Source organism: Piliocolobus tephrosceles, chromosome 1, assembly GCF_002776525.5.
Source record: "Piliocolobus tephrosceles isolate RC106 chromosome 1, ASM277652v3, whole genome shotgun sequence".
NCBI lineage: Eukaryota > Metazoa > Chordata > Mammalia > Primates > Cercopithecidae > Piliocolobus > Piliocolobus tephrosceles.
In genome coordinates, this window is record NC_045434.1 from 179593459 (window position 1) to 179615856 (window position 22398).

At 44.9% G+C, this 22398-nt stretch overlaps 2 protein-coding genes across 3 annotated transcripts in view; one reads left to right on the top strand and one right to left on the bottom strand.

The window, feature by feature from the left end:
• Window positions 1-5586: 5586 nt before the first annotated feature.
• On the bottom strand, window positions 5587-14963 carry C1H1orf50 (chromosome 1 C1orf50 homolog). The gene is made up of 5 exons (XM_023221339.2): window positions 14817-14963; window positions 14583-14698; window positions 8547-8633; window positions 7314-7445; window positions 5587-6978 (listed from the first exon to the last, which is right to left on the bottom strand). Exons 1-5 carry the CDS (start codon window positions 14893-14895, stop codon window positions 6793-6795), a joined length of 600 nt encoding a protein of 199 aa, XP_023077107.1. The 5' UTR covers window positions 14896-14963; the 3' UTR covers window positions 5587-6792.
• A 167-nt stretch (window positions 14964-15130) lies between these two features.
• P3H1 (prolyl 3-hydroxylase 1) overlaps window positions 15131-22398 on the top strand; it is a 20157-nt gene continuing 12889 nt past the window's right edge. For both annotated transcript variants that reach the window (XR_002733501.2, XM_023221338.2), the window contains exons 1-2: window positions 15131-15702; window positions 19729-19881. Coding sequence is in view for 1 of the 2 variants with exons in the window: in XM_023221338.2 (XP_023077106.1) it covers window positions 15238-15702; window positions 19729-19881 (618 nt within the window). In the remaining variant the exon portion in view is untranslated. The remainder of the gene's footprint in view (window positions 15703-19728; window positions 19882-22398) is intronic.

A 22398-nucleotide genomic window follows, 5' to 3' on the forward strand; every position in this document is an offset into this window, starting at 1 on the left:
GAAAAAATTTAGATCACACATGTGGCTCACATTATACTTCTATTAATTACATTGACTTGGATCCTTTGCAGGATATAGGTACAGAGCTACAGATATCCGTCCATTGATTTACTTGATTTATTCTTTTTTTTTTCTTTTTTGAAGTGGAGTCTCACTCTGTCACCCAGGCTGGAGTGCAGTGGCGCAATCTTGGCTCACTACAACCTCCGCCTCCCAGGTTCAAGCAATTCTTGTGCCTCAGTCTCCTGAGTAGCCGGGATTACAGGTGCCCGCCACCACACTTGACTAATTTTTATATTTTTAGTAGAGATGGGGGTTTCACCATGGTGGCCAGGCTGGTCTCAAACTCCTGACCTCAAATGATCTGCCTGCCTTGGCCTCCCAAAGTGCTGGGATGACAGGCATGAGCTACCATGCCTGGCCCACTTACTTATTCATTATTAAGAGTATTTATCATGCGCCAGGCACTATTTTAGATGCTAGAGACAGCAGGAAACAAGACAAAGACAGTCTCTGTTCTCACAGAACTTATAATCACAGAACTTATAAACAGAAGCAAAACACACATCATTTCTGGTTGTGCTAAGTGCTGTGGAAAACAAAGCAGAATCAGAACCACTTTAACGTGAGAAGGGTTGGTATTTCTGATAGGGTAATCAGGGAAGTGGTATTTCAGCAAGGACCTAAAGGATGAGAAGACACAAACCTGCAAAGATCTTGGAGGCAATGCTCCAAGCAGATGAGACAGCAAATGCAAATGAGCAGCAATGAGCTTGGTGTGTGGGAAGAACAGCAAGGTCAGCAAAGCAGGAACATGCTGAGTCCTGAGAGTGGCAGATCACATAGAATCTAGGGGAGAAATGAGAAACTCTGGGATTTTTTTTTTAACAGAGGTGTGATCTTGTTCGTAGTTTTAAAAGATGATGTTGACAATCTCTGTGGAAGCAGGGAGACAAGTTAGGAATTACTGCATTGTCCAGGCTGGACATGTTGGTGGCTTGGACTAAGGGGGAAACGGGTGAGGAGAAGAGAAGCAGTCACATTTGGGATACATTTTGAAGGCAGAGCTGGGACTGCTGACTGGTATGGGGAGAACAAGAAGAATCAAGAATACTTGGGTTCTTGGCTGCTATAACAATGTGAGACAGGTGCTGATGGAAAGAGAGAGGCCTGGTGGTGAAACAGGTTTTGGGGATGAACTCAAGAGTTTAGATTTGAACACGTTAAATTTGTAATGACTACAAGTCAAGTGGAGATAGCAAGTAAGGCTGCTGGACAAACAAGTGTGCATGAAACTTGGGGACTGATGAGGGCTGGAGGTATGTATGCGAGTCAGCAGTGTGTGGACAGCATTTGAAGCCTGGGGAATGGATTAGACAACTTAGTAGAGATGGAGGAGGAGTAGAGATGGAGTAGAGAGGAGAGGGCCACAAACTTGGCCTCAGAATGTAGATGTCAGGAAGAGGAGGATCAGGACACAGAAAAGGTACAGTCAGTGAAGTAGAGAAAAGCAGGAGATGATAATAGTATAAATCAAAATGAAGAAAAAAGCTTTCAAGTACGGACTGCTCCACTCAATCAAAAGCCGTTTAAGACTACAGAAATGAAATTTTTCCAGGCACATTGTAGTTCCCTCCTCCCAAGCTCCAGCTCCTTAAAGTTCTATATCCAGGCTTTAATGCCAGAGATATGGGCTCAGTTGCTTATAAGTTGTATAAGTTGTATGACCTTAAATAAGTTACTTAACTTCTCTATGCCTTGATATACATCCTCTACATACCTTGATATACATCCTCTACATACCTATCACTAAACGCTCAAGTGAACTACTCCGGTAGTATCTCACATAAACATCTTATTCTGCTTGAGGCCAGGATGAGACTAGCCTGGGCAACATGGTGAGTCCTCATCTCTACAAAAAAAATTTTTTAATTAGCTGGACGTATTGGTGCATACCTGTATTCCTAGCTACTTGGGAGGCTAAGGCAGGAGGATCGCTTGAGCCCAGGGGTTCAAGGCTGCAGTAAGCTATGATTAAGCCACTGCTCTCCAGCCTGAGTAACACAGTGAGACTGTCTCAAAACAAAAACAAAAACAAAAACACCTTATTTTATCACTTTTGTGATTTAACTTTTTTTTTTTTTTTTTTTTTGAGGCAGAGTCTCGCTCTGTCGCCCAGGCTGGAGTGCAGTGGCACAATCTCGGCTCACTGCAAACTCCACCTCCTGGGTTCACGCCATTCTCCTGCCTCAGCCTCCCGAGTAGCTGGGACTACAAGTGCCCGCCACCACACCCGGCTAATTTTTTTAATATTTTTAGTAGAGACGGGGTTTCACCGTGTTAGCCAGGATGGTCTCGATCTCCTGACCTTGTGATCCACCCACCTCGGCCTCCCAAAGTGCTGGGATTACAGGCTTGAGCCACCGCGCCCGGCCGATTTAACTTCTTTATAGCTCTATAGTGAAATCCTTTATGACTGTCTTAATTGGCCCAAACAGGATTAAGGTTATGGTCAGACTCAAACAGGACTGTGTCTGAATCTGACCTCTACCACTTCCCATCTGTATAACCATGGGCCAGTTTCAGAATCTCTTGAGATGCTCCTGCTCTGTAACATAAGAATACTATATACCTCATCGATGGTGGGTTATGTGAAGATTAAAAGAGATAATGGATACACTTAGCAGAATAAAGGCTCACTAGACAGTACTTATCATCTTTATATCTGTAACACTAATACTCTTCATGTTTGTGAACTGATAACTTCAGAAAGCCAGCTCTCCTTTCCTCCTTCCAGAGCACTAGGGTGGAGAAAGGGAGCTACAGTCAGCTATTACACCCAGTAACTTGGGAAGGGCCAACGAGGTGGATTATCAATATCACAGAATATCACTGATTATTCTGGAAAATAACAGGGATGTCCTCCTCCTCCTGCAAATTTTGTTGAGTGGATCCCCACTATTCATTGCAGACACTCAAGCCAGAAATGCTTGAATTCAAGCATCATCTAAGAGTCTTTCCTCTCATCCGACATTTTATTAACAAGACGGCAATTGATTGTACTTTCAATGTGCCATGCTTTATCAAATGTAAGATGCTATCTGTTTTGATCCTTTTATGTAGCTCTAAGAAAGAAAAAAATGCCACTTAAACTGTGACATGCCACTGACTTTTAGAAGTGTCCAGGTTTGAGATACCAAAATGGGGGGAGAAGTACACCTTGCAATTGGTGAAATACAGGCCCTCTCATTCTACCACTGCTTAGTTCAGACTCCCATCATCCCTTGCCTTGATTAGGGATGGAAGCTCCTGTCTTCCCTCTACCCAGCCTCTGCTGCCAAAATGATGTTTCTAACAGCCAATATTACCAACCTACCCAAATCCTTCCATTAGTTCTTCTCCCATAGCCCGCAGTCCATATTCTCCTGTTTAACTGGCTGCAATTCCCTACATGTCGTATCACTTCTAGTCAATGTCCCTTCCATGTTATTTTTTGTCTGGAATGTTTTTTCCTTCCCCTCTTCATCTATCTCCTAGCTTTTAGACACAATGATTTTCTAGCCGGGACATATCTCACTCCACCCCTCCTTGTGGCCAGGACTGCTTTGGTTGATATGGCTTAAATGGATGTCCCTTTCTTCATTCACAAATAAACTCCATCCAAAAATGAACCCAACCCCAACCCCCAAAAGACAAACTTCCTATGAAAGGGTAATTGGAGCCTCCAGAAAGTTCTAACTTGTATGGTTTTCACACCAAGCAGGCATCAGCTCCTCCAAGAGTCTTCCCAAATTCTCCAAGCTCAATAAGGAACCCCTCCCCGGAGCTCCATAGTATTCCACACGTACTTCTATCACACCCCTTCTTAGAGCATCTTGGAGTTGTTAACTTGTTTCCTTCCCTACCATACTGTGAGCTCCTTGGAAATAGTGATTTCTTATTCAGCTCTATTATTCCCCAGAACCTGGAACCTAGAAGACACTTCATACTAATGAAATTATCAGGTGAATGGATGGATGGGTAAATGAAAAGTGATTACTGTATATAATCACTGGGTCCTAGTTTCCCATTCTGAGGTCCCCCAAATCACCTCACATTGCCACTAGCCCTTCCCAAGGGTGGTAACTGGCTTAACCAGGAAAGAGCAATGCCACCCCTTGGTGGTCAGTGCAGGGAGTACATCTTACTGAACAAAAGGAAGTTTCTCTCTTTTCAATCACTGCTGTCCCGCTCTTGAGGTTAGGAAATGTCAAGAGTGAGGGAGATTTGCATTTTCAAATGATCAAGCTGATGACTGCATGCAGAATGGATTGGAGAGGGGATAGAGGAGGAAGCAGGAATGCCAGCTGGGAGGTTGTCTTGTCAGAGTTGAGAGTCAAGTGCAGATCTGTGACTTTGACACCATCACAGTTAACCACTTTGTAATATTGCCTTTTTTACCCAGAATTTTCCTTTCTTCTTCTCAACTGAGCCCTGTGGCAGATAGATTCTAGGATCTGTTCAATGATTCAGTGATGTCTGCCTTCTGGTATACATGCCTTTGTATAACTCCCTCCCTTGAATATGGGCTGGCCTAGTGACTTGCTTCCAACCAACAGATTACAGCAAAGATGATGAAATGTCACCTCTGTGAGACTATAACTTCCATCTGGCTAGCAGGCTCTAATCTTTGCTTACTTTGCTTAAGAAAGCTGCCATGTTGTAGAGGCTCATGTGGCAAGAAGTGAGGGCAACCTCCAGCCAACAGTCAGCTAGTGGAACCCCTGAAGCCAGCAACCCTTGAGGGTTGTCAACAAGCCCGGTCCGGTGGCTCAAGCATCAGCACTTTGGGAGGCTGAGGGAGGTGGATCATGAGGTCAAGAGATCGAGACCTCCTGGCCAACATGGTGAAATCCTGTCTCTACTAAAAATAAAAAAATTAGCTGGGCATGGTGGCATGTGCTTGTAATGCCAGCTATTTGGCAGGAGAATCGCTTGAACCAGGAGGCGGAGGTTGCGGTAAGCTGAGATTGAGCCACTGCACTCAGGCCTGGCAACACAGTGAGACTCTGTCTCAAAAAACAAAAAAAAAAAAAAAAAAAAAGAAAGAAAAGAAATTCTGCTAACAATATAAGTGAGCTTGGGAGCAGATCCTTCCCCAGTCAGGCCTTCAAATGAAAACAGCCCTGACCAATAACTTGATTTCAGCCTTACAGGGTTTCAGAGAAACCGTGAAGCACAGGACCCAATGAAATGATGCCTGAACTCCTAACCTATAAGCTCTGAAATAAATGGGTGTTGCTTTAAACCATTCAGTTTGTAGTAATTTGTTTATCTGATAACTAATGAAGTACCTATTCAAAATGTGTCATCATCATGCAGGTGAGGTTTTCCCTTCTGAAAACCTGGGAAACTTTCTGTAGTCAGACTCCACTACTGTACTACTGCTGTCTCTTCCCTCCAACTCTGCAGCACCCCAGCAAAAGACCTCTGCAGCTGAGTCCAAAGAACATTCCCATGTGAACCGAGCGACCAAGTGTCATCTGAGTGAGCTTGTTAGATTCTAGCCCCATCCTGTGCGAGGCCTTAAGTGGACCATTTACAGCTCACAAGAAATGCAGTTTATGAGGACAGACCATGAATAATGGGGAGGGGGGAGGGTATTACCAAGCAGATCAGCATAAGGAACATCCATTCCCAGAGAGAAACTTGGGCAATTGTCAGCTCAAGGACACATCTCTCCATCCTTTTACAGCATATTGCAATAGATTATAGCCATGCTAAATAATCCATAAACTTAGCTAATTCCACCAAACAGACAGGAAAGAAGGTAGAGTCCTACAACAGCCTAGTCGGAATAAGAACTACAGTAATTTTTCCAAAGGCCCTTAAGTTCTTGAATAATTCTTGTCAAAATGAATTTCAATCTGAGTTAACTCACAGTCAACAATTTGGCTGTTTTTCTTGTTTCTCACTCTACTGCCATACTCTCTTCCACAGTATTTTTAAGTAGTCATTTAAATGGGTTTGTTCTGCTGCAGGTGGCTGAGCCTGGGAGCTCCTCCTTGGGAGACTACACAGTGGATTCTATAATGATTAGTGGCAGCATCCAACGTCTCTTCCAAGTCTAAAATTTGTGAGTTTCAAAGTTGACTCTCCCCAAACCTGGCCTTTGCTGCTGCCTCAGATTCTCATTCACTCTAGCAAGGCAGCAAGGCAAAAGGGGCAAGACAAACCTTATCAACAGCACAGCAATCCCAGAATCACACTCTCTGGTCCAGCCAAGCCAAGTGGTTTTTTTTGGGGGAGGGGGCGGGTTTTAATCACCCTCTATTACCCAACATTCTCGTTCCCAGATGAATTTTAAACTGGAGTTGCACCAAGTGTGAGACAGCCTCACCCCAATGTTAAATACTACCAGTTATTAAAAAAAAAAAAAAAAAAAAGACTGAAAACAGTTCTCTCTGGAAAACGATCCACCAACGTTTTTATGGGAAGAAGAAAGTCTTCTCTAACACTTTAACTTAAGGGAAGAAGTGATGGAGAGGAAGAAGGAAAGTACATTGGCCAATACTCTGAAACTGACTGACTTGGGTACCTGTGGTCCAGAAAGGATCCCGAAAGACAGTGACTCTGTCTCAATGATTATTACCATCCCAATTAAAAGTCATAATGACAGCATTTACATTCACACAGGGTCTCTTTCCAAGAAGTCTGTGATTCACCTACATGTCCTCAATTCTCAAGATAACAATGGGGTCAACAAGGAGGTGACAGCCGGGTCCTGTGAGAGCTGTTTGTCAGAGCCCACTCTCAGTGAGTCAGTCCCTGGAAGTTGGGTTCAGTGCATGGAGGCAGGGCCACTGACTGGCTTAGCAACTTGTCCATCATGCCGATTTTAGCATCTTGCTTCTCAATGTCCTCATACGGAGTCCAGGACAAGTCATGCTGTAGCTTGTAGGCACCAAGGAAGTCATGTGGACAACTTGTCCCCCATTCCTAGAGAGGGCAAAGGAGGCAGTTCCCATCAGGGTGGGTGGTAAACAAACTGAGCTCATTTCCTAATTATGCCACAATCTCTTTTTGGCTTTTCACTTCATACCAGTCAGAACAGTCTTTGGAAAGCAGTTACCTTACACATCAGATCCCTCCCTTGAGAAAATGAGTGAAATAATTTAAGCACAGTTATATTTTTTATAGTCATGTCTGGGCTCACATCACCCCCAGTTTTCTAAGAAACCATATACCAATCCCCATGTCTACATTTTCACACATATACCAAGAATTTCTCAGAGGCTGGAGTAGATTTTTGGGCAAACAATGTATGTTCTTACCTTTGGAGAAATGATGGAAAAATACTGCTGACCACTCTCCCGTTTATAGAGGTAGTAAATGTTGCCAGGTTTTTTCACCATATTACAAGCTACATGGTGCAGGTCGGCATCTCTGTGAGCATCTTCCAGTACCTATGAATCACAGATATGTAACGAATTAGGTATTGGAGATAACGGGCACCCATATTCAGTGATCATCCCAATTAAAATTTGGAAACCATTCAATGCTTAGGATCTTGGTCCCCAGTAGCAATGAATCACTTTGAAGATCCAGATAACTCAGAAGAAACAAAAATTAGACTATGCTGCTATGCTGTAAAAAAGGCTTTAAAAAATTATATTTCAAGCCAGGCACAGTGATTCATGCCTGTAATCCTAGCACTTTGGGAGGCCATGGCAGGTGGATCACTTGAACTCAGGAGACCAGCTTGGGCAATATGGCAAAACCCTGTCTCTACTAAAAATACAAAAAATTAGCCAGGTATGGTGGCATATGCCTGTACTCCCAACTACGTGGGAGGCTGAGGCAAGAGGATCACGTCAGCCCAGGGGGCAGAGGTTACAGTGAGCTGAGACGGCACCACTGCAGTCCAGCTTGGGTGATACAATGATACCCTATCTCAAAAAAAAAAAAAAAAAAAGATATTTCAAAATGTTGAGCATTAATGACTCCAGGTAATTTTTAAGTTTCTTTCCTATTTTTCTGTGCTAAGTACATTTCTTTTATAAGTGAAAACATATTCCCCTGTTAAAATGCTTTACCTCATGAAACCTTCTCCTGGAAAAAACAAAACAAGGGAGGCCGAGGCAGGCGGATCACCTGAGGTCAGGAGTTCAAGACAGGCCTGGCCAACATGGCGAAACTCCATCTCTGCTAAAAATACAAAAGTTAGCAGGGTGTGGTGGTGGGCACCTGTAATCCCAGCTACTTGGGAGGCTGAGACAGGAGAATCGCTTGAACCCGGGAGGCGGAGGCTGAAGTAAGCTGAGACCACGCCACTACACTCCAGCCTGGGCAACAAGAGCAAAACTCTGTCTCAAAAACAAACAAACAAACAAACAAACAAAAACTTATACTTAACCTCTTAAGCTTATTCCTTCTATTTTATTCAACACCTCTACATTTCTAGGAGGTACTAAAGACATAAAAAGTCACAATGATTATAAACAAGTTCAGCCAATCTTGAGAACTAAATAAAGAAAATGAAAGCCTGTCTAACAGTCATTCCTTACCTTCCTGGCTTGTTCCTGTAAATGTTGGATTTGCTCAGCTATGACTGTCAGCTTGTTGGTGGCATTTGCTCGGATGAATTCATCAGCCTACAGGTGAGAGAAAACTAAACTGTGGGTTGAAAGAAGAAAAGACTTCTATGATGTTCTTTTCTGGATCCCAGTGAAGAGGGTTATGTGAATATTTTGCTTCTGCCTAAAATATTTTTCCCATTCTCTCCACTGCCCCATAGCCTCCCACTCATCCCGAGGCCCCACTCAGATAGCACTGTCATGAGAAGGCCACCCTGACATGACTCCACACCACAGTTAAGTGCTCTCTTCTATTTCCCATAGCTTTCCACCCTTTCACTATGAACTGCAGTTACACTGAACTTCTTTAGTTCTCCAACATGCCTTCTCTCTTTCTCTCTCTCCTGCTACCAAATATATTGAACATACCGTCTCCTCCAACCAATCCATTTTTCCTCCTGCTCGTTACCTAACAAACACCACACATTTCTCAGGTCTCCATTTTCTCATGTTTAAACCCTTGTGAAATCAGGGATGGATTTTAAATAATTAAAAGACACTTGTGATCTGGCCCTTATCATCTGCTAAGGTAGAAATCTAGATACACACAGAAAGTATTCGGGTTTTTCTATGTGACCCCCACACACCCAGAACGGAGAAAGTATGTGTTAATCTGACCATTTCCTCAGTTATTTACATCACAACTACTTAAATTTTAACTTATATGTGCATTTCTAATTATTACTTAAAACGTATTTTAAAAGACTGCATTATGATGTGGACCTGAACAGAGTTATAATGTGCACACAAGACTGCCTGTCATGTGCCACAAAGTGCAACTGAAGGCAATGGAAATTTTTTTTTTTTCAGACAGAGTTTTTGCTCTTATTGTCCAGGCTGGAGCTCAATGGCACGATCTTGGCTCACTGCAACCTGCGCCTCCTGGAGTCAAGTGATTCTCTAAGCTCAGCCACCCGAGTAGCTGGGACTATAGATGCCCACCACCATGCCCAGCTAATTTTTATATTTTTAGTAGAGGCAGGGTTTCACCATGTTGTCCAGGCTGGTCTTGAACTTCTGACCTCAGCTGATCCACCCACCTTGGCCTCCCAAAGCACTAGGATTACAGACAGGTGTGAGCCACTGCGCCCAGCCAGGACATTTCTTAAAATAGATCAAATTCTCAAAGTTAGGAGAGACTAATGTGATCAATTCATGTGCTGGGAAGGATTACCACTCAGGCAATAGAAATCTGTCAAAAATTTCCAGCTTACTTTTACAGAAAGCTGATTATACACAATTAAGGTAAAGAAATGAGGAAATTAAACTAGAACTTGAACTAAGAAATATTAAAGAGAATTTGTTGGTTAGTTGAGGAGTCTTAAGGCAAAATTCAGGTATAAACCAGTGTTAGGAGTGAACAGAAACCATACAAGTAAACTGAGTCATTTCTCTGTCCCACAGATGTATATTAGGCAGCTACTGTGTGTCAGACACCACACTAGGCACTGGGTGTACTGGTTAACAGGAAAGAGAAATCCCTGCCTTTAAGATGGCAAGTCAAGTCTAATACAGTTTAACAGAAATATGAGGCAAATTGCATATAAAATTTTAAATTCAAATTTTCTAGTAGCCACATTAACAGTAAATTAATTCTAACAATACTTTTTTTTTTTTTTTTTGAGACAGAGTCTCGGTCTGTCACAGAGGCTAGAGTGCAGTGGTGCAGTGGCTCACTGCAAACTCCGCCTTCTGGGTTCAAGCGAATCTCATACCTCAGCCTCCTGAGTAGCTGGCACCACAGGCATGTGTCACCATGCCCGACTAATTTTTGTATTTTTAGTAGAGACAGGGTTTGGCCATGTTTGCCAGGCTGGCCTCGAACTCCTGGCCTCAAGTAATATGCCTGCCTCAGCCTCCCAAAGTGCTGAGATTACAGGCATGAGCCCCCGTGCTCCAGCTAACACATTTTACTTAACCTAATATATCAAAAACATGTTCATTTTAACATGTAATCACTATTTTTAAGTTGTTAATGAAATATTTTGTATTTTTTGTTTGTTTTTGTTTCTTTTTTTGGTCCTTTGCAGTCTAATCCATATTTTGCATTTGATATTAAGCCTTCAAAATATAGTGTTTATTTTGTACTCACAGCACATCTCAATTTAGATGCTAATTTTCATCAGAAATACTTCATCTGCAGACTTAATAAAATTTATATGTGAAAAAGTTGATTCACATACTCAAATTGTTCCAATATACTTGAGTTCCAATACTTGAAGTAATTATTGTTTTTAAATTCAAATGAATTAAAATCAAATAAAATATAAAATTCGGTTCCTCAGCCACACTAACAACATAACACAAGTGCTTAACAGACATAATGTTGCTAGTGGGTACCATATTTTAAAGCACAGCTCCAGTGAGTAATAGATACCAAAAAGTAAACATGATTAAAGTTAATATTATATGTACTCATAATAACAATGCACTATTATGAAGGAAATAATCACAATTATGTGGTAGAAGCAGGTTAAAGATAACAAATAAGTAGAAAAGCTACTTCATTTTTATCAAGTTTAATAATAGGGAGTGGTGGGGAATTGGAAAGTATATGTAGCCTAGAAGTATTTGAATTCAATTTAATAATACTGTCATTTGGATGGGGTAGGGTAAGGCCTTCTTCAGACAAGAAGGCCTCACTGAGGTTATAACATTAGACTTGGGTCTAAATGAGAGGACCGACCATGCGAAAAGCTGGGAAAAAAAAGTTTGCAGGCATTTGAGGCCAGTGCAGTTGAAGAGTAGTTAGTGATAGACAATGTGTAGAACGGGGTTAAAAAAGAGAGCAGAGACCAGATCGTGCCGTCTTGTAGCCCACGGTAAAAGAAGTTGCATTTTGTTCCAAGAATGAAAGCCCAGGCACAGTGGCTCACACCTGTAATCCCAGCACTTTGGGAGGCCATGGCTGGTGGATCATGGGAGGTTGGGAGTTTGAGACCAGCCTGACCAACATGGAGAAACCCTGTCTCTACTAAAAATACAAAATTAGCCAGGCGTGGTGGCACATGTCTATAATCCCAGCTACTTGGGAGGCTGAGGCAGGACAATTGCTTGAACCTGGGAGGCGGAGGTTGCTGTGAGCCAAGATGGCGTCATTGCACTCCAGCCTGGGCAACAAGAGTGAAACTCCGTCTCAAAAAAAAAAAAAAAAAAGAAAAGAAAGAAAGAAAGGAGGGGCCATATATGGCCAAAGAGAGAGTAGGTATTTCTAGAGCTAAGGTAGTTCCAGGTTAGGGGTAGCGTTATAATAACCCTCCCTTTTCTTAAGGTGCTAGCAGTAAATCTCGTAAACAAAATTTGAATTTATATTTTGAAGAGTTAATATAAAATGCAAAATATGGATTAGGCTGAGGTCCAAAAAAAGGAAAAAAGAAACAAAAAATGCAAAATATTTCATGAACAACTTAAAAACAAAAGAGCCTCATAAAAAATAAAGGAAGAGAAAAGTACCTACAACTACTAAGCACTAACCCTAGCCTCAACTACTCTGAGGCCCTTTACATTCATCTCATTTACTTCTCACAACACCTTTATGAAGTTGGAGATGATAACCTCACTTTCTCATTTTAGCAATTAAGACTCACAGACATGAGGCAACCTGTCCAAGGTTTCACAGATAATAAACAGCAAAGGATCTGAACACAGGTCAGTCTGATTCCAAAATTCATGCCTTAACACCAGGCCTCCTGAGCTTTCTGAACACACACCAATACCTGGGTGAGTCCTGCTAAAAAAATACTTTTTTGTTTTTGGAGACGGAGTCTCACTCTGTCGCCCAGGCTGGAGTACAGTGGCACAATCTCCACTTACTGCAACCTCTGCCTCCCGGGTTCAAGTGATTCTCTTGCCTCAGCCTCCTGAGTAGCTGGGATTACAGGCGCCTAACACCACGCCCGGCTAATTTTTTGTATTTTTAGTAGAGATGGGGTTTCACTATGTTGGCCAGGCTGGTCTTGAATTTCTGATCTCGTGATCTGCCCGCCCTGGCCTCCCAAAGTGCTGTGATTACAAACATGAGCCACTGGACCTGCCCTCTCCGTTCCTTTTTTAATTTTTTTTTTAAGACTCGCTCTGTCCCCCAGGCTGGAGTGCAGTGGTGTGATCTTGGCTCACTGTAACCTCTGCCTTCCAGGTTGAAGCAATTCTCCTGCCTCAGCCTCTAGAGTAGCTTCAGACTACGGGCACACACCGCCAAGCCCAGATAATTTTTTGTATTTCAGTAGAGACACGGTTTCACCATGTTGCCCAGGCTGGTCTCCAATTCCTGAGCTCAGGCAATCCTACTGCCTCAGCCTCCCAAAGGGCTAGGATTACAGGCGTGAGTCGCCACACCCAGCCTCATTTTTTTTTTTTTTTTTTAAGAGTCTCACTCTGTCGCTGATTCTGGAGTGCGGTGGTGCAATCTCGACTTGCTGCAACCTCTATCTCCTGGGCTCAAGCGATTCTCACGCCTCAGCCTCCTTAGTAGCTGGGCCTACAGGCGTGAGCCACTACACCTTTTAGTAGACACGGGGTTTCACCATGTTGGCCAGGCTGGTCTCGACCTCCTGACTTCAAATGATCCACCCACCTTGGCCTCCCAAAGTGCTGGGATTACAGATGTGAACCATGGCACCTAGCCAAAAAGTACATTTTAGATAGTAAATATGTTTGATTCAATTTGTCTGTCTCTAAAGTTTTTTTTTTCTTCAGCTTCTCAAATACAGATTGTATTGGGGAAACAGAGGCAGCATAATAATGCATCTTCTGTATTTCACAAGATTATAGGATGAAAGGCAAAAACTGTTCTTTATTCCATCTGTTTAGGTCATTGTAACAAACGTGATAGTCATTTGATAGCACATGAGTATGTTGTGTGCACAAGATTCTGTCCCTATCAACCTCCCTCTCGATAATAGTGATCTGATTAGCACATTCTCTTAATCCATAAAAGTTGCACTTTGCTCCCCAGTTCTTCAAAAAGAAGAAAGCACAAGTTCTGAATTAAAACAGCTTTCCTACGTATCTGAATTTTTCTTAATTAAAAAAAAAAACGGATTCGAAGGATTTCTAGGATCATTGGGAAAAAGAAAGACGTGAAGGAATTTGAGCACATTAAATAATTTTGAGCAAAGCAAAGACCTTGGAACATAATCAAGGCCAAATCTGATAGTGTATACAGGGATAAGGGGCCATCATAATCTTTAAAACAGCAAGACCCTCCATCTGTGCACACTGAAGAGGGTGTACAACTGGAAGTCTTAACAAGAGATAAGAAGGAATCTGGTTTTTCATTGAATAATGACAAAGCTTTAGATCTTGGAGCTCTCCTACTTCAAACTTTTGACTTCACAGATAAAATAGTTGAGGTTCAGAGAGAAGTAATCTGCTTGAAGTCGCACTGCAAGTGTGTGTCAAAAGTGGGATTAATACTCACGTGTCCAAACTTTCAGTGTTTTTTCCATTATTTCACATTTCCTCCTTATTTGACTTATTTTGGCCATCCATATAAAAGCACTGGGCTTGGGAATACTGTTTAATAAGGACTAAACTTGGAGTCCTTGCCCTGCTAGATGTTTAAACTCTCAGTTAACAAAGATCTTATGGGAAGCAGCTTAAAATACGCGGACCTTGAAACTTCCTGGGGAACTTTTCTTTGTCAAATGGGAAGAATAACTCTGTACTGCCCACCTCACAAGGCTGTCCTAAAGTGCAAATGAAATAATGAACGCTAACGTGTTGTGTAAACCTTCCTACGAAGGGAGATTATGGGCACTCAAGTTGCAGTTAGAGGAGCTTTTGGTCCCAGAAGGTCATTGGAGTCAGGCCACCAACTCACAATGACAGTCGGCTTTACTCGTCTGTAAAATGGAGACAAGAGCAATTGCCACCCCCACCCTAGGTGGTAGTGAGGTCTGAGCCGAAAGACGCAGAGCACAACGTGAACGAAGACGGTTATTCGCTGCCCCGGTCGCGCCTCCTCACCTTCTGCACCTGCTCTGCGAGCGCCACGAGGTCTAAGGGGTCCCCGGCCCGGTGGGTGTGGTAGGGGCTCACCAGGGCCAGGCCGCCGGGGGTCGGGGTGAGCTCCACCAGGGCTCCTGCGACACACAGCCAGGAACACAGGCCGTGAGCTCCCGCCCTCGGCCTCCCGCGGAGCCCCGAGACCGGCTGCCTCGCGGGGGCTGACTTCCCCTTGCTGACTCCCGCCCCGCATACCTCCCTGGCCTGCAGCTGGCTGCGGTCCTTGCCTTTCAGGGACTCCCTCGGTCCTCCCGAGCGCTGCGGCGTCCTCCATGACAGGGACTTATCCTCCCCACTCCCTGGGCGGTGCGAGTCGGGAGAGCCTGCGCATAAAGGTGCGTGGGCGGAGCTTCCGTATTGGTTGTCCACTGGGCGTCAAAGCGACTGAGCAAGGCCTGAGCTCGGAGGCGGGGCTCCGGCTGACGCGCCGGAATTCGCTGAGGGCCGGTGGGGGGGGATCAGAGTTGACTGAAAGGAAAAGAGGCGGTGCAAGCCTCGTGGGCATGCGCCGCCCAGCTTGGGAGGTGGGGCTTCGCCCGAGGGCGGGCCTTCTCCGGGGGTGGGACTCCGGCCTCCGTGTCGAGTGGGTATCGGTCCCGTTAGGTCTGAGGAGGCGATGGCTGCACGCGCGTTGAAGCTGCTGACCACACTGCTGGCTGTCGTGGCCGCTGCCTCCCAAGCCGAGGTCGAGTCCGAGGCAGGATGGGGCGTGGTGACGCCTGATCTGCTCTTCGCCGAGGGGACCGCAGCCTATGCGCGCGGGGACTGGCCCGGGGTGGTCCTGAGCATGGAACGGGCGCTGCGCTCCCGGGCTGCCCTTCGCGCCCTTCGCCTGCGCTGCCGCACCCGATGTGCCGCTGACTTCCCGTGGGAGCTGGACCCCGAATCGCTCCCCAGCCCGGCCCAGGCCTCGGGCGCCGCAGCCCTGCGCGACCTGAGCTTCTTCGGGGGCCTCCTGCGCCGCGCCGCCTGCCTGCGCGGCTGCCTCGGGCCGCCGGCCGCCCACTCGCTCAGCGAAGAGATGGAGCTGGAGTTCCGCAAGCGGAGCCCCTACAACTACCTGCAGGTCGCCTACTTCAAGGTGCAGACCAGCCCGGAGCCGGGCGGCCGGGGTCCTTCTGGGGAGAGGAGTGTTGCAGGGGACCTGGGGAGCCAGGGGGATCGGGGAAGTGTCCGCAGGGAGGGGAAGGTGGCCTCCTGGCTGGGAAGCTCTCCTCGGAGCCGGGGAAAGCTGCTCTCTGGCAGGAGACCTTCCTCGCCCAGTTCGCATGGGCAGTTGCTAACCCCAGAGGTCCAGCCTGAGGTTAAGGCACAGGCCAAGCAAAACTCATGGCCATTTTGTTCCCTGGGAAATCTCGTGGAGGGAATTAAAGCGGCAGTTTGGGTCTCCCATCCTAATGTCATTTTAAGTGTCCGACTGAGAAGCTAGTAGCGGTCTACAATATCTTCCTTCCGGTTGGTTTTCCAGTGGTGCTTTTCCTGCTGTTTGATTCAGCAGCTCTGTTTCAGGATGTGAGGTTGCCACGTCGCCAGCAGGGGCTGCCTGGCCCTGCCTGTCGGGGGGGACCCTCTGGCTAGTCTGTCAGGTTTACAAAGAACATGAGTATTTTTAGGAATGCCAGAATGACATGTTTTCAAGTGTATACTTGGGCTTGGAGCGTTCCAGGCTTGTTTGGTGGTGATGATGGTGACGATGAAGATGATGACGATGATGATGGCCAGCACGTACTTCAGGCACTATTTTAAGCAGTTTGCCTTTATTAACGCATTTGCCCTAATCTTCACAATATCCTGTCAGGTAGATGCTGTTATTAGTCCCGCTGTATTGGGGGTTGGGGGAGAAAGACCTGTGCATTATATCTGTTATATCTGTAGTTTAAGAGACCTTCGATTCGACCTAAGGAGAGACTGAGAGACTCTTGGGGACCTCAGATTTCCACCCCTCCACAGCATTCTGCCTACACAGTTCCCTTCATTTTTCCTAATTACTCGGAAGAGCGCTGGACTTGACATCAAAATAATTGCATTATGTCTTTGGTTATGTCGCTTCATCATAGCACTTTCTAAAATTATTTGACAAACATGTATTGCATGCCTACTGCATTCCAGTTCTTGTACAGGTACTTAAATGCTCGACTAACGTCTTTGCTTTGTCTTGCTTTGATGTTAAGAGTTACTGTAGTAAGGGATACTGCAAGGGCATATACTTAGGGCTGTGGGAGCACAAAGGAGGGAGACTTTAGCTTTATCTCAGAGAAATTAGACTTCAAAGAAGAGGTAATATTGAAACCTGTTCTAAGTATTGCCAGGGGGAGAGGAAGGAAGGCTCCTCCAGATAGAGGGAAAAGTAGAACCAAAGCATGATGTATTCAGGAAAAAAAATGAATTGTGATTGCAATGTCAAGGTGTGTGTGGGGAGTAGTAGGAGAGGAGGCTCAAATGGTCAGTGAGGCCAGATTTGGAAGAGAATTCTGTGGACTACAGGGAGCCATCCTCAGATTTGGGTTTTAAAACGCTCATTCTGGAAACCATGGTGAATGAGCCTTGGAAGAAGGAGAAACTGGTGGCACACGATTAGGAGACAGGCATTTGTCCACAAGAGAGGAAGTTAAGTACCTCAGTGCTTAGGGAGTAAAGAAGGCTGGGGATGGAGAGAGGAGTGAGGACATGAGGGAGAACAGAGACAGGCAGGAGCAGTGCTGAAAGATATAAGAGAGTAATTCCATAAAAGGGACAGACCTGAGAAAATTTCTAATTTTACAGTTAAAGAAACTGAGGTACAGAGATGGGGAGTTATTTACCTTGGGTCACCTAACCAGGGCTGACTCCTTTAGTGTGCCTTTACTAGTACCAGTGATAAGGAAATAAGTTTTCTTAGCATATTAATCATACCATCTAAAATTTATGGAGCACTTGATCTGTGCCCAGCACCATGTATTACAGGCTGCATGTATATTATCTCTTTGAACTCTCAACAATGCTAGGAGATAGCTAGAGAATGCTATCTCCAGATGATAGATGAGGGAAACTGAGTTTAGAAAGTAAACTTTAAATATCTTGTCTACTGCCCAGCCAGTCATTGAGTCATTAAGCCCAGATTTGCTGTCGGCCGGTCTCTTTTCTTTTTCTTTTTCTTTTTTTTGAGACAGAGTCTTGCTCTGTTGCCAGGCTGGAGTGCAGTAGCGATCTTGGCGCACTGCAACCTCTGACTTCCTGGTTCAAATGATTCTTCTGCCTCAGCCTCTCGAGTAGCTGGGATTACAGGCACATGCCATCACATCCAGCTAATTTTTGTATTTTTAGTAGAGATGGGGTTTCACCATATTGGCCAGGATGGTCTCAATCTCCTGACCTTGTGATCCGTCCTCCTCGGCCTCCAAAGTGCTAGGATTACAGGCATGAGCCACCACAGCTGACCCTCTTTTCTTTTTTTTTTTTTTTTTGAGATGAAGTTTCACTCTTGTTGCCCAAGCTAGAGTGCAATGGTGCAATCTCAGCTCACTGCAACCTCCGCCTCCTGGGTTCAAGCGATTGTCCTGCCTCAGCCTCCTGAGTAGCTGGGATTACAGGCGCATGCCACCACGCCCAGCTATTTTTTGTATTTTTAGTAGAGATGAGGTTTCACCATGTTGGTCAGGCTGGTCTCAAACTCCTGACCTCATGATCCGCCCACCTGAGCCTCCCAAAGTGCTGGGATTACAGGCGTGAGCCCCTGTGCCCGGCCATGGCCGGTCTCATTGATACCAGTGTCCACACAGTTAATTACTAGATCATCAGTGATTTATTTGGTTGGATTCTATAATATGAAACCTGTGTTACTTTGATATGCTGGAGTCCATTGCTGTGGGCATTGTTGTGGTCTGTAGCCTATTTCTTTCTCCCCCTTGGATTTCTTTTTTTTTTTTTTGAGATGGAGTCTCACTCTGTCACCCAGGCTGGAGTGCAGTGCGGTGATCTCAGCTTGCTGTAACCTCCACCTCCCTGGTTCAAGCGATTCTCCTGCCTCAGCCTCCCAAGTAGCTGGGATTACACGTGTGCACCACAACTCCCAGCTAATTTTTGTATTTTTAGTAGAGACGGGGTTTCATCATGTTGGCCAGGCTGGTCTCAAACTCCTGACCTCAAGTGATCTGCCCCCGTTGGTCTCCCAAACTGCTGGGATTACAGGCGCAAACTGCCGCCCCCGACCAACCCCTCAGATTTCTTAGACCTATTTGTTTGAACCTCATGAGCCTGAGCTTTGAGTCAGAAAATACATGTCTGGACTTAGTAAAGGAATTTCTAGCCATCCACATTTTCCCTAAATGTCTCAAGAATGCTTCATTTTATTTTATGCAAAAAAAAAAAAAAAAAAATTCTAGGAAAATTCTTAGGCATGGTCTGTTAGCTGCTCTTTTTTCTCTACCCCTAAATCCTTGAAGCCACAGAATGTTTTCAGGTCAGGCATTACATTTGAATCATGAAATATATATATGTATTCTTTTTTTCTTTTTTTTTTTTTTTGAGTCAGGGTCCTGCTCTGTCACCCAAACTGGAATGCTGTGGCACCATCTCGGCTCACTGCAACCTCTGCCTCCCAGGCCCAAGTGATCCTCCCACCTTAGCCTGCAGAATAACTGGGACTACAGACATAAAGTACCGTGCAATTTTTGTATTTTTTGTAAAGACAGGGTTTCACCATGTTGCCCAGTCTGGTCTCGAACACCCGAGCTCAAGTGATCCACCTGCCTCGGCCTCTAAAAATGCTGGGATTACAGATGTGAGCCACCGCACCCAGCATGAAAACATATCATATGGGCAGTCAGTCTTTCACAGCACTCCCCATACAATATGACCTTTGTTTTAAAATAGAACATTGCTACTTCCTATAATCTGGGGAACCCCTAAATCTGACTTGGGAAAGAGCTACAAATCTGCCCAGGGCACTGTGCTCCTAATCTCTGGTGGGTAGTTCCTACAATAGGTGTGCTTCTTGGGGCTGGCAGGGCTGGGCATGCTGAGTGGAGGGCTCGGGGAGCAGGGATTTCCTGTTTATGTAGACTGCTCATGTGGACACAAACATTCAGAGTTTGGATGTGAGCATTACCTTCCAATGCTTCGTTCTTAGATCAACAAGTTGGAGAAAGCTGTCGCTGCAGCACACACCTTCTTCGTGGGCAATCCTGAGCACATGGAGATGCGGCAGAACCTAGACTATTACCAAACCATGTCTGGAGTAAAGGAGGCCGACTTCAAGGATCTTGAGACTCAACCCCATATGGTGAAAAAAACTTTATCCCCTTCTTTCTTTCTTTTAAAATTTATTTTAGAGACAGAGTCTTGCTCTGTCACCCAGGCTAGAGTGCAGTGGCTTGATCATAGCTCACTGTAACCTCAAATTCCTAGACTCAAGAGACTCTCCAGTCTCGGCCTCCTGAGTAGTTGGGACTACAGGCATGCATTCTTTCGTTTTTTTAAAATGACATTGCTAAGGTTGTTTTCTAATTACATTACAGAAGTAATAAATGTTCATTGTATAACATTGTAGAAATGTAGATAAGTATAAAACAAAAAGTAATCATTTGTAATACTGCCACCTTAAGAAAACCAGTTTAGATAGTCTTCCGTATATAATTTTTTTGATCTAATTTGGTGTTATATTGTGTATGCATTTTTTATCACCTTTTTTTATTTTTATTTTTGAGACAGGGTCTCACTTTGTTGTCCAGGCTGCAGTGCAGTGATGTGATCATGGCTCACTGCAGCCTTGACCTCCTGGGCTCAAGTGATCCTCCCGCCTCAGCCTCCCAAATAGCTGGAACTACAGGTGTGCACTACCACACCCACCTGTTGTTTTTATTTTTTGTAGAGATGGGGTCTCACTGTGTTGCCCAGGCTGATTTCAAACTCCTGGGCTCAAGCGATCCTACCACCTTGGCCTCCCAAAGTGCTGGCATTACAGGTGTGAGCCACTATGCCCAGCCCTGTCATCATTTTTTAGCTAACATTAGTATCATGAGCCTTTTCTCATGTCTTCAGTTTTATTTGAAAACATAATTGTTTATGGCTGCATGATAGTCCATCTTATGCGGAGACTATATTCATTCACTAGTCACATTTTTTTGGTCATGTACATTTTTGATTTTCACTACAATAAATGTTACAGTAGCCCTCAATGTTCTCATTCTGTTTGTTTAGCAGGAAAAGTCTGTTCCAAAGGAGCGATTGTCTGTGATGATACAGCATTTTATAGAGAGCTTATGGTTCCTTACATTTTAATTATGAAACAAGAATGTTAGAAACAATATAAGAATGACTTTTAGGCTGGGCACAGTGGCTCACACCTATAATCCCAGTACTTTGGGAGGCTGAGGTGGGTGGATCACTTAAGGTCAGGAGTTTGAGACCAGCCTGGCCAATATGGTGAAACCCCATCTCTACTAAAAATACAAAAATTAGCCGGGCATGGTGGCGCACGCTTGTAATCCCAGCTACTCGAGTTGGAGGCAAGAGAATAGCTTGAACCTGGAAGGCGGAGGTTGCAGTGAGCTGAGATCGTGCCACTGCACTCCAGCCTGGGTGACAGAGCAAGAGTCAAAAAAGAAAAAAAAAAGAATGACTTTTAAAGGTAAGTTGTGGCCGGGTTCAGTGGCTCACACCTGTCATCCCAGCACTCTGGGAGGCCAAGGCGGGCGGATCACAAGGTCAGGAGATCGAGACCATCCTGCCCAACATGGTGAATCCCTGTCTCTACTAAGAATACACAAATTAGCTGAGCATGGTAGTATATGCCTGTAGTCCCAGCTACTCAGGAGCCTGAGGCAGGAGAATCGCTTGAACTGGGAGGCAGACGTTGCAGTGAGCTGACATTGCGCCACTGCACTCCAGCCTGGGTGACAGAGTGAGACTCCATCACAAAAAAAAAAAAAAAAAAGTAAGTTATGTCAGCCAGGCATGGTGGCTCATGCCTGTAATCCCAGCACTTTGGGAGACCTTGGTGAGTGGATCACTTGAGGCCAGAAGTTCGAGACCAGCCTGGCCAACATGGTGAAATTCTGTCTCTACTAAAAATATAAAAATTAACCAGGTGTTGTGGTACATGCCTATAATCCCAGCTTCTCAGGAGGCTGAAGTGCTAGAATTACTTGAACCCAGGAAGTGGAGGTTACAGTGAGCCAAGATCACGCCACTGCCCTCCAGCCTGGGCTGTCTGTCTCAGAAAAAAAAAAAAAGACTCTGTCTCAAAACAAAACAAAAAAAATGTAAGTTGTGTTTATTTGAAAACTGTTAGCCCTACAAAAAAGTGCAAGAATCTGGGACAGTCGCGGTGGCTTACGCCTGTAATCCCAGCACTTTCGGAGGCCAAGGCGGGCAGATCACCTGAGGTCAGGAGTTCAAGACCAGCCAGACCAACATGACGAAACCCTGTCTCTACTAAAAATACAAAATTAGCCGGGCATGGTGGTGCATGCCTGTAATCCCAGCTACTCTGGAGGCTGAGGCAGGAGAATTGCTTGAACCCCAGAGGCAGAGGTTGCAGTGAGCCAAGATTGCACCATTGCACTCCAGCCTGGGCAACAAGAGTGAAACTCCGTCTCAAAAAAAAAAGTGTGTGGCACCTGCCTCTTCTCTCTCTTGCTACTCTGGCCATGTAAGACAGGCCTGCTTCCCCTACGTGCCTTCCACTATTACTGAAACCTTCCTCAGGCCTCTCCAGGAGCGGAGCGGAAGCCTCTATGCTTCCTGTACAGCCTGCAGGACTGTGAGCCAATTAACGCTCTTTTTTTTTTTTTTTTTT

Excerpts from the sequence above, each read along its gene's own strand:
- C1H1orf50 (XM_023221339.2), bottom strand. The coding sequence starts at position 14,895 with ATGGAGGACGCCGCAGCGCTCGGGAGGACCGAGGGAGTCCCTGAAAGG. Across the intron at positions 8,634-14,582 it reads TCGCAGAGCAGGTGCAGAAG|GCTGATGAATTCATCCGAGC; the intron begins GTGAGGAGGCGC and ends TCTCACCTGTAG. Across the intron at positions 6,979-7,313 it reads TTTCCATCATTTCTCCAAAG|GAATGGGGGACAAGTTGTCC; the intron begins GTAAGAACATAC and ends TGCCCTCTCTAG.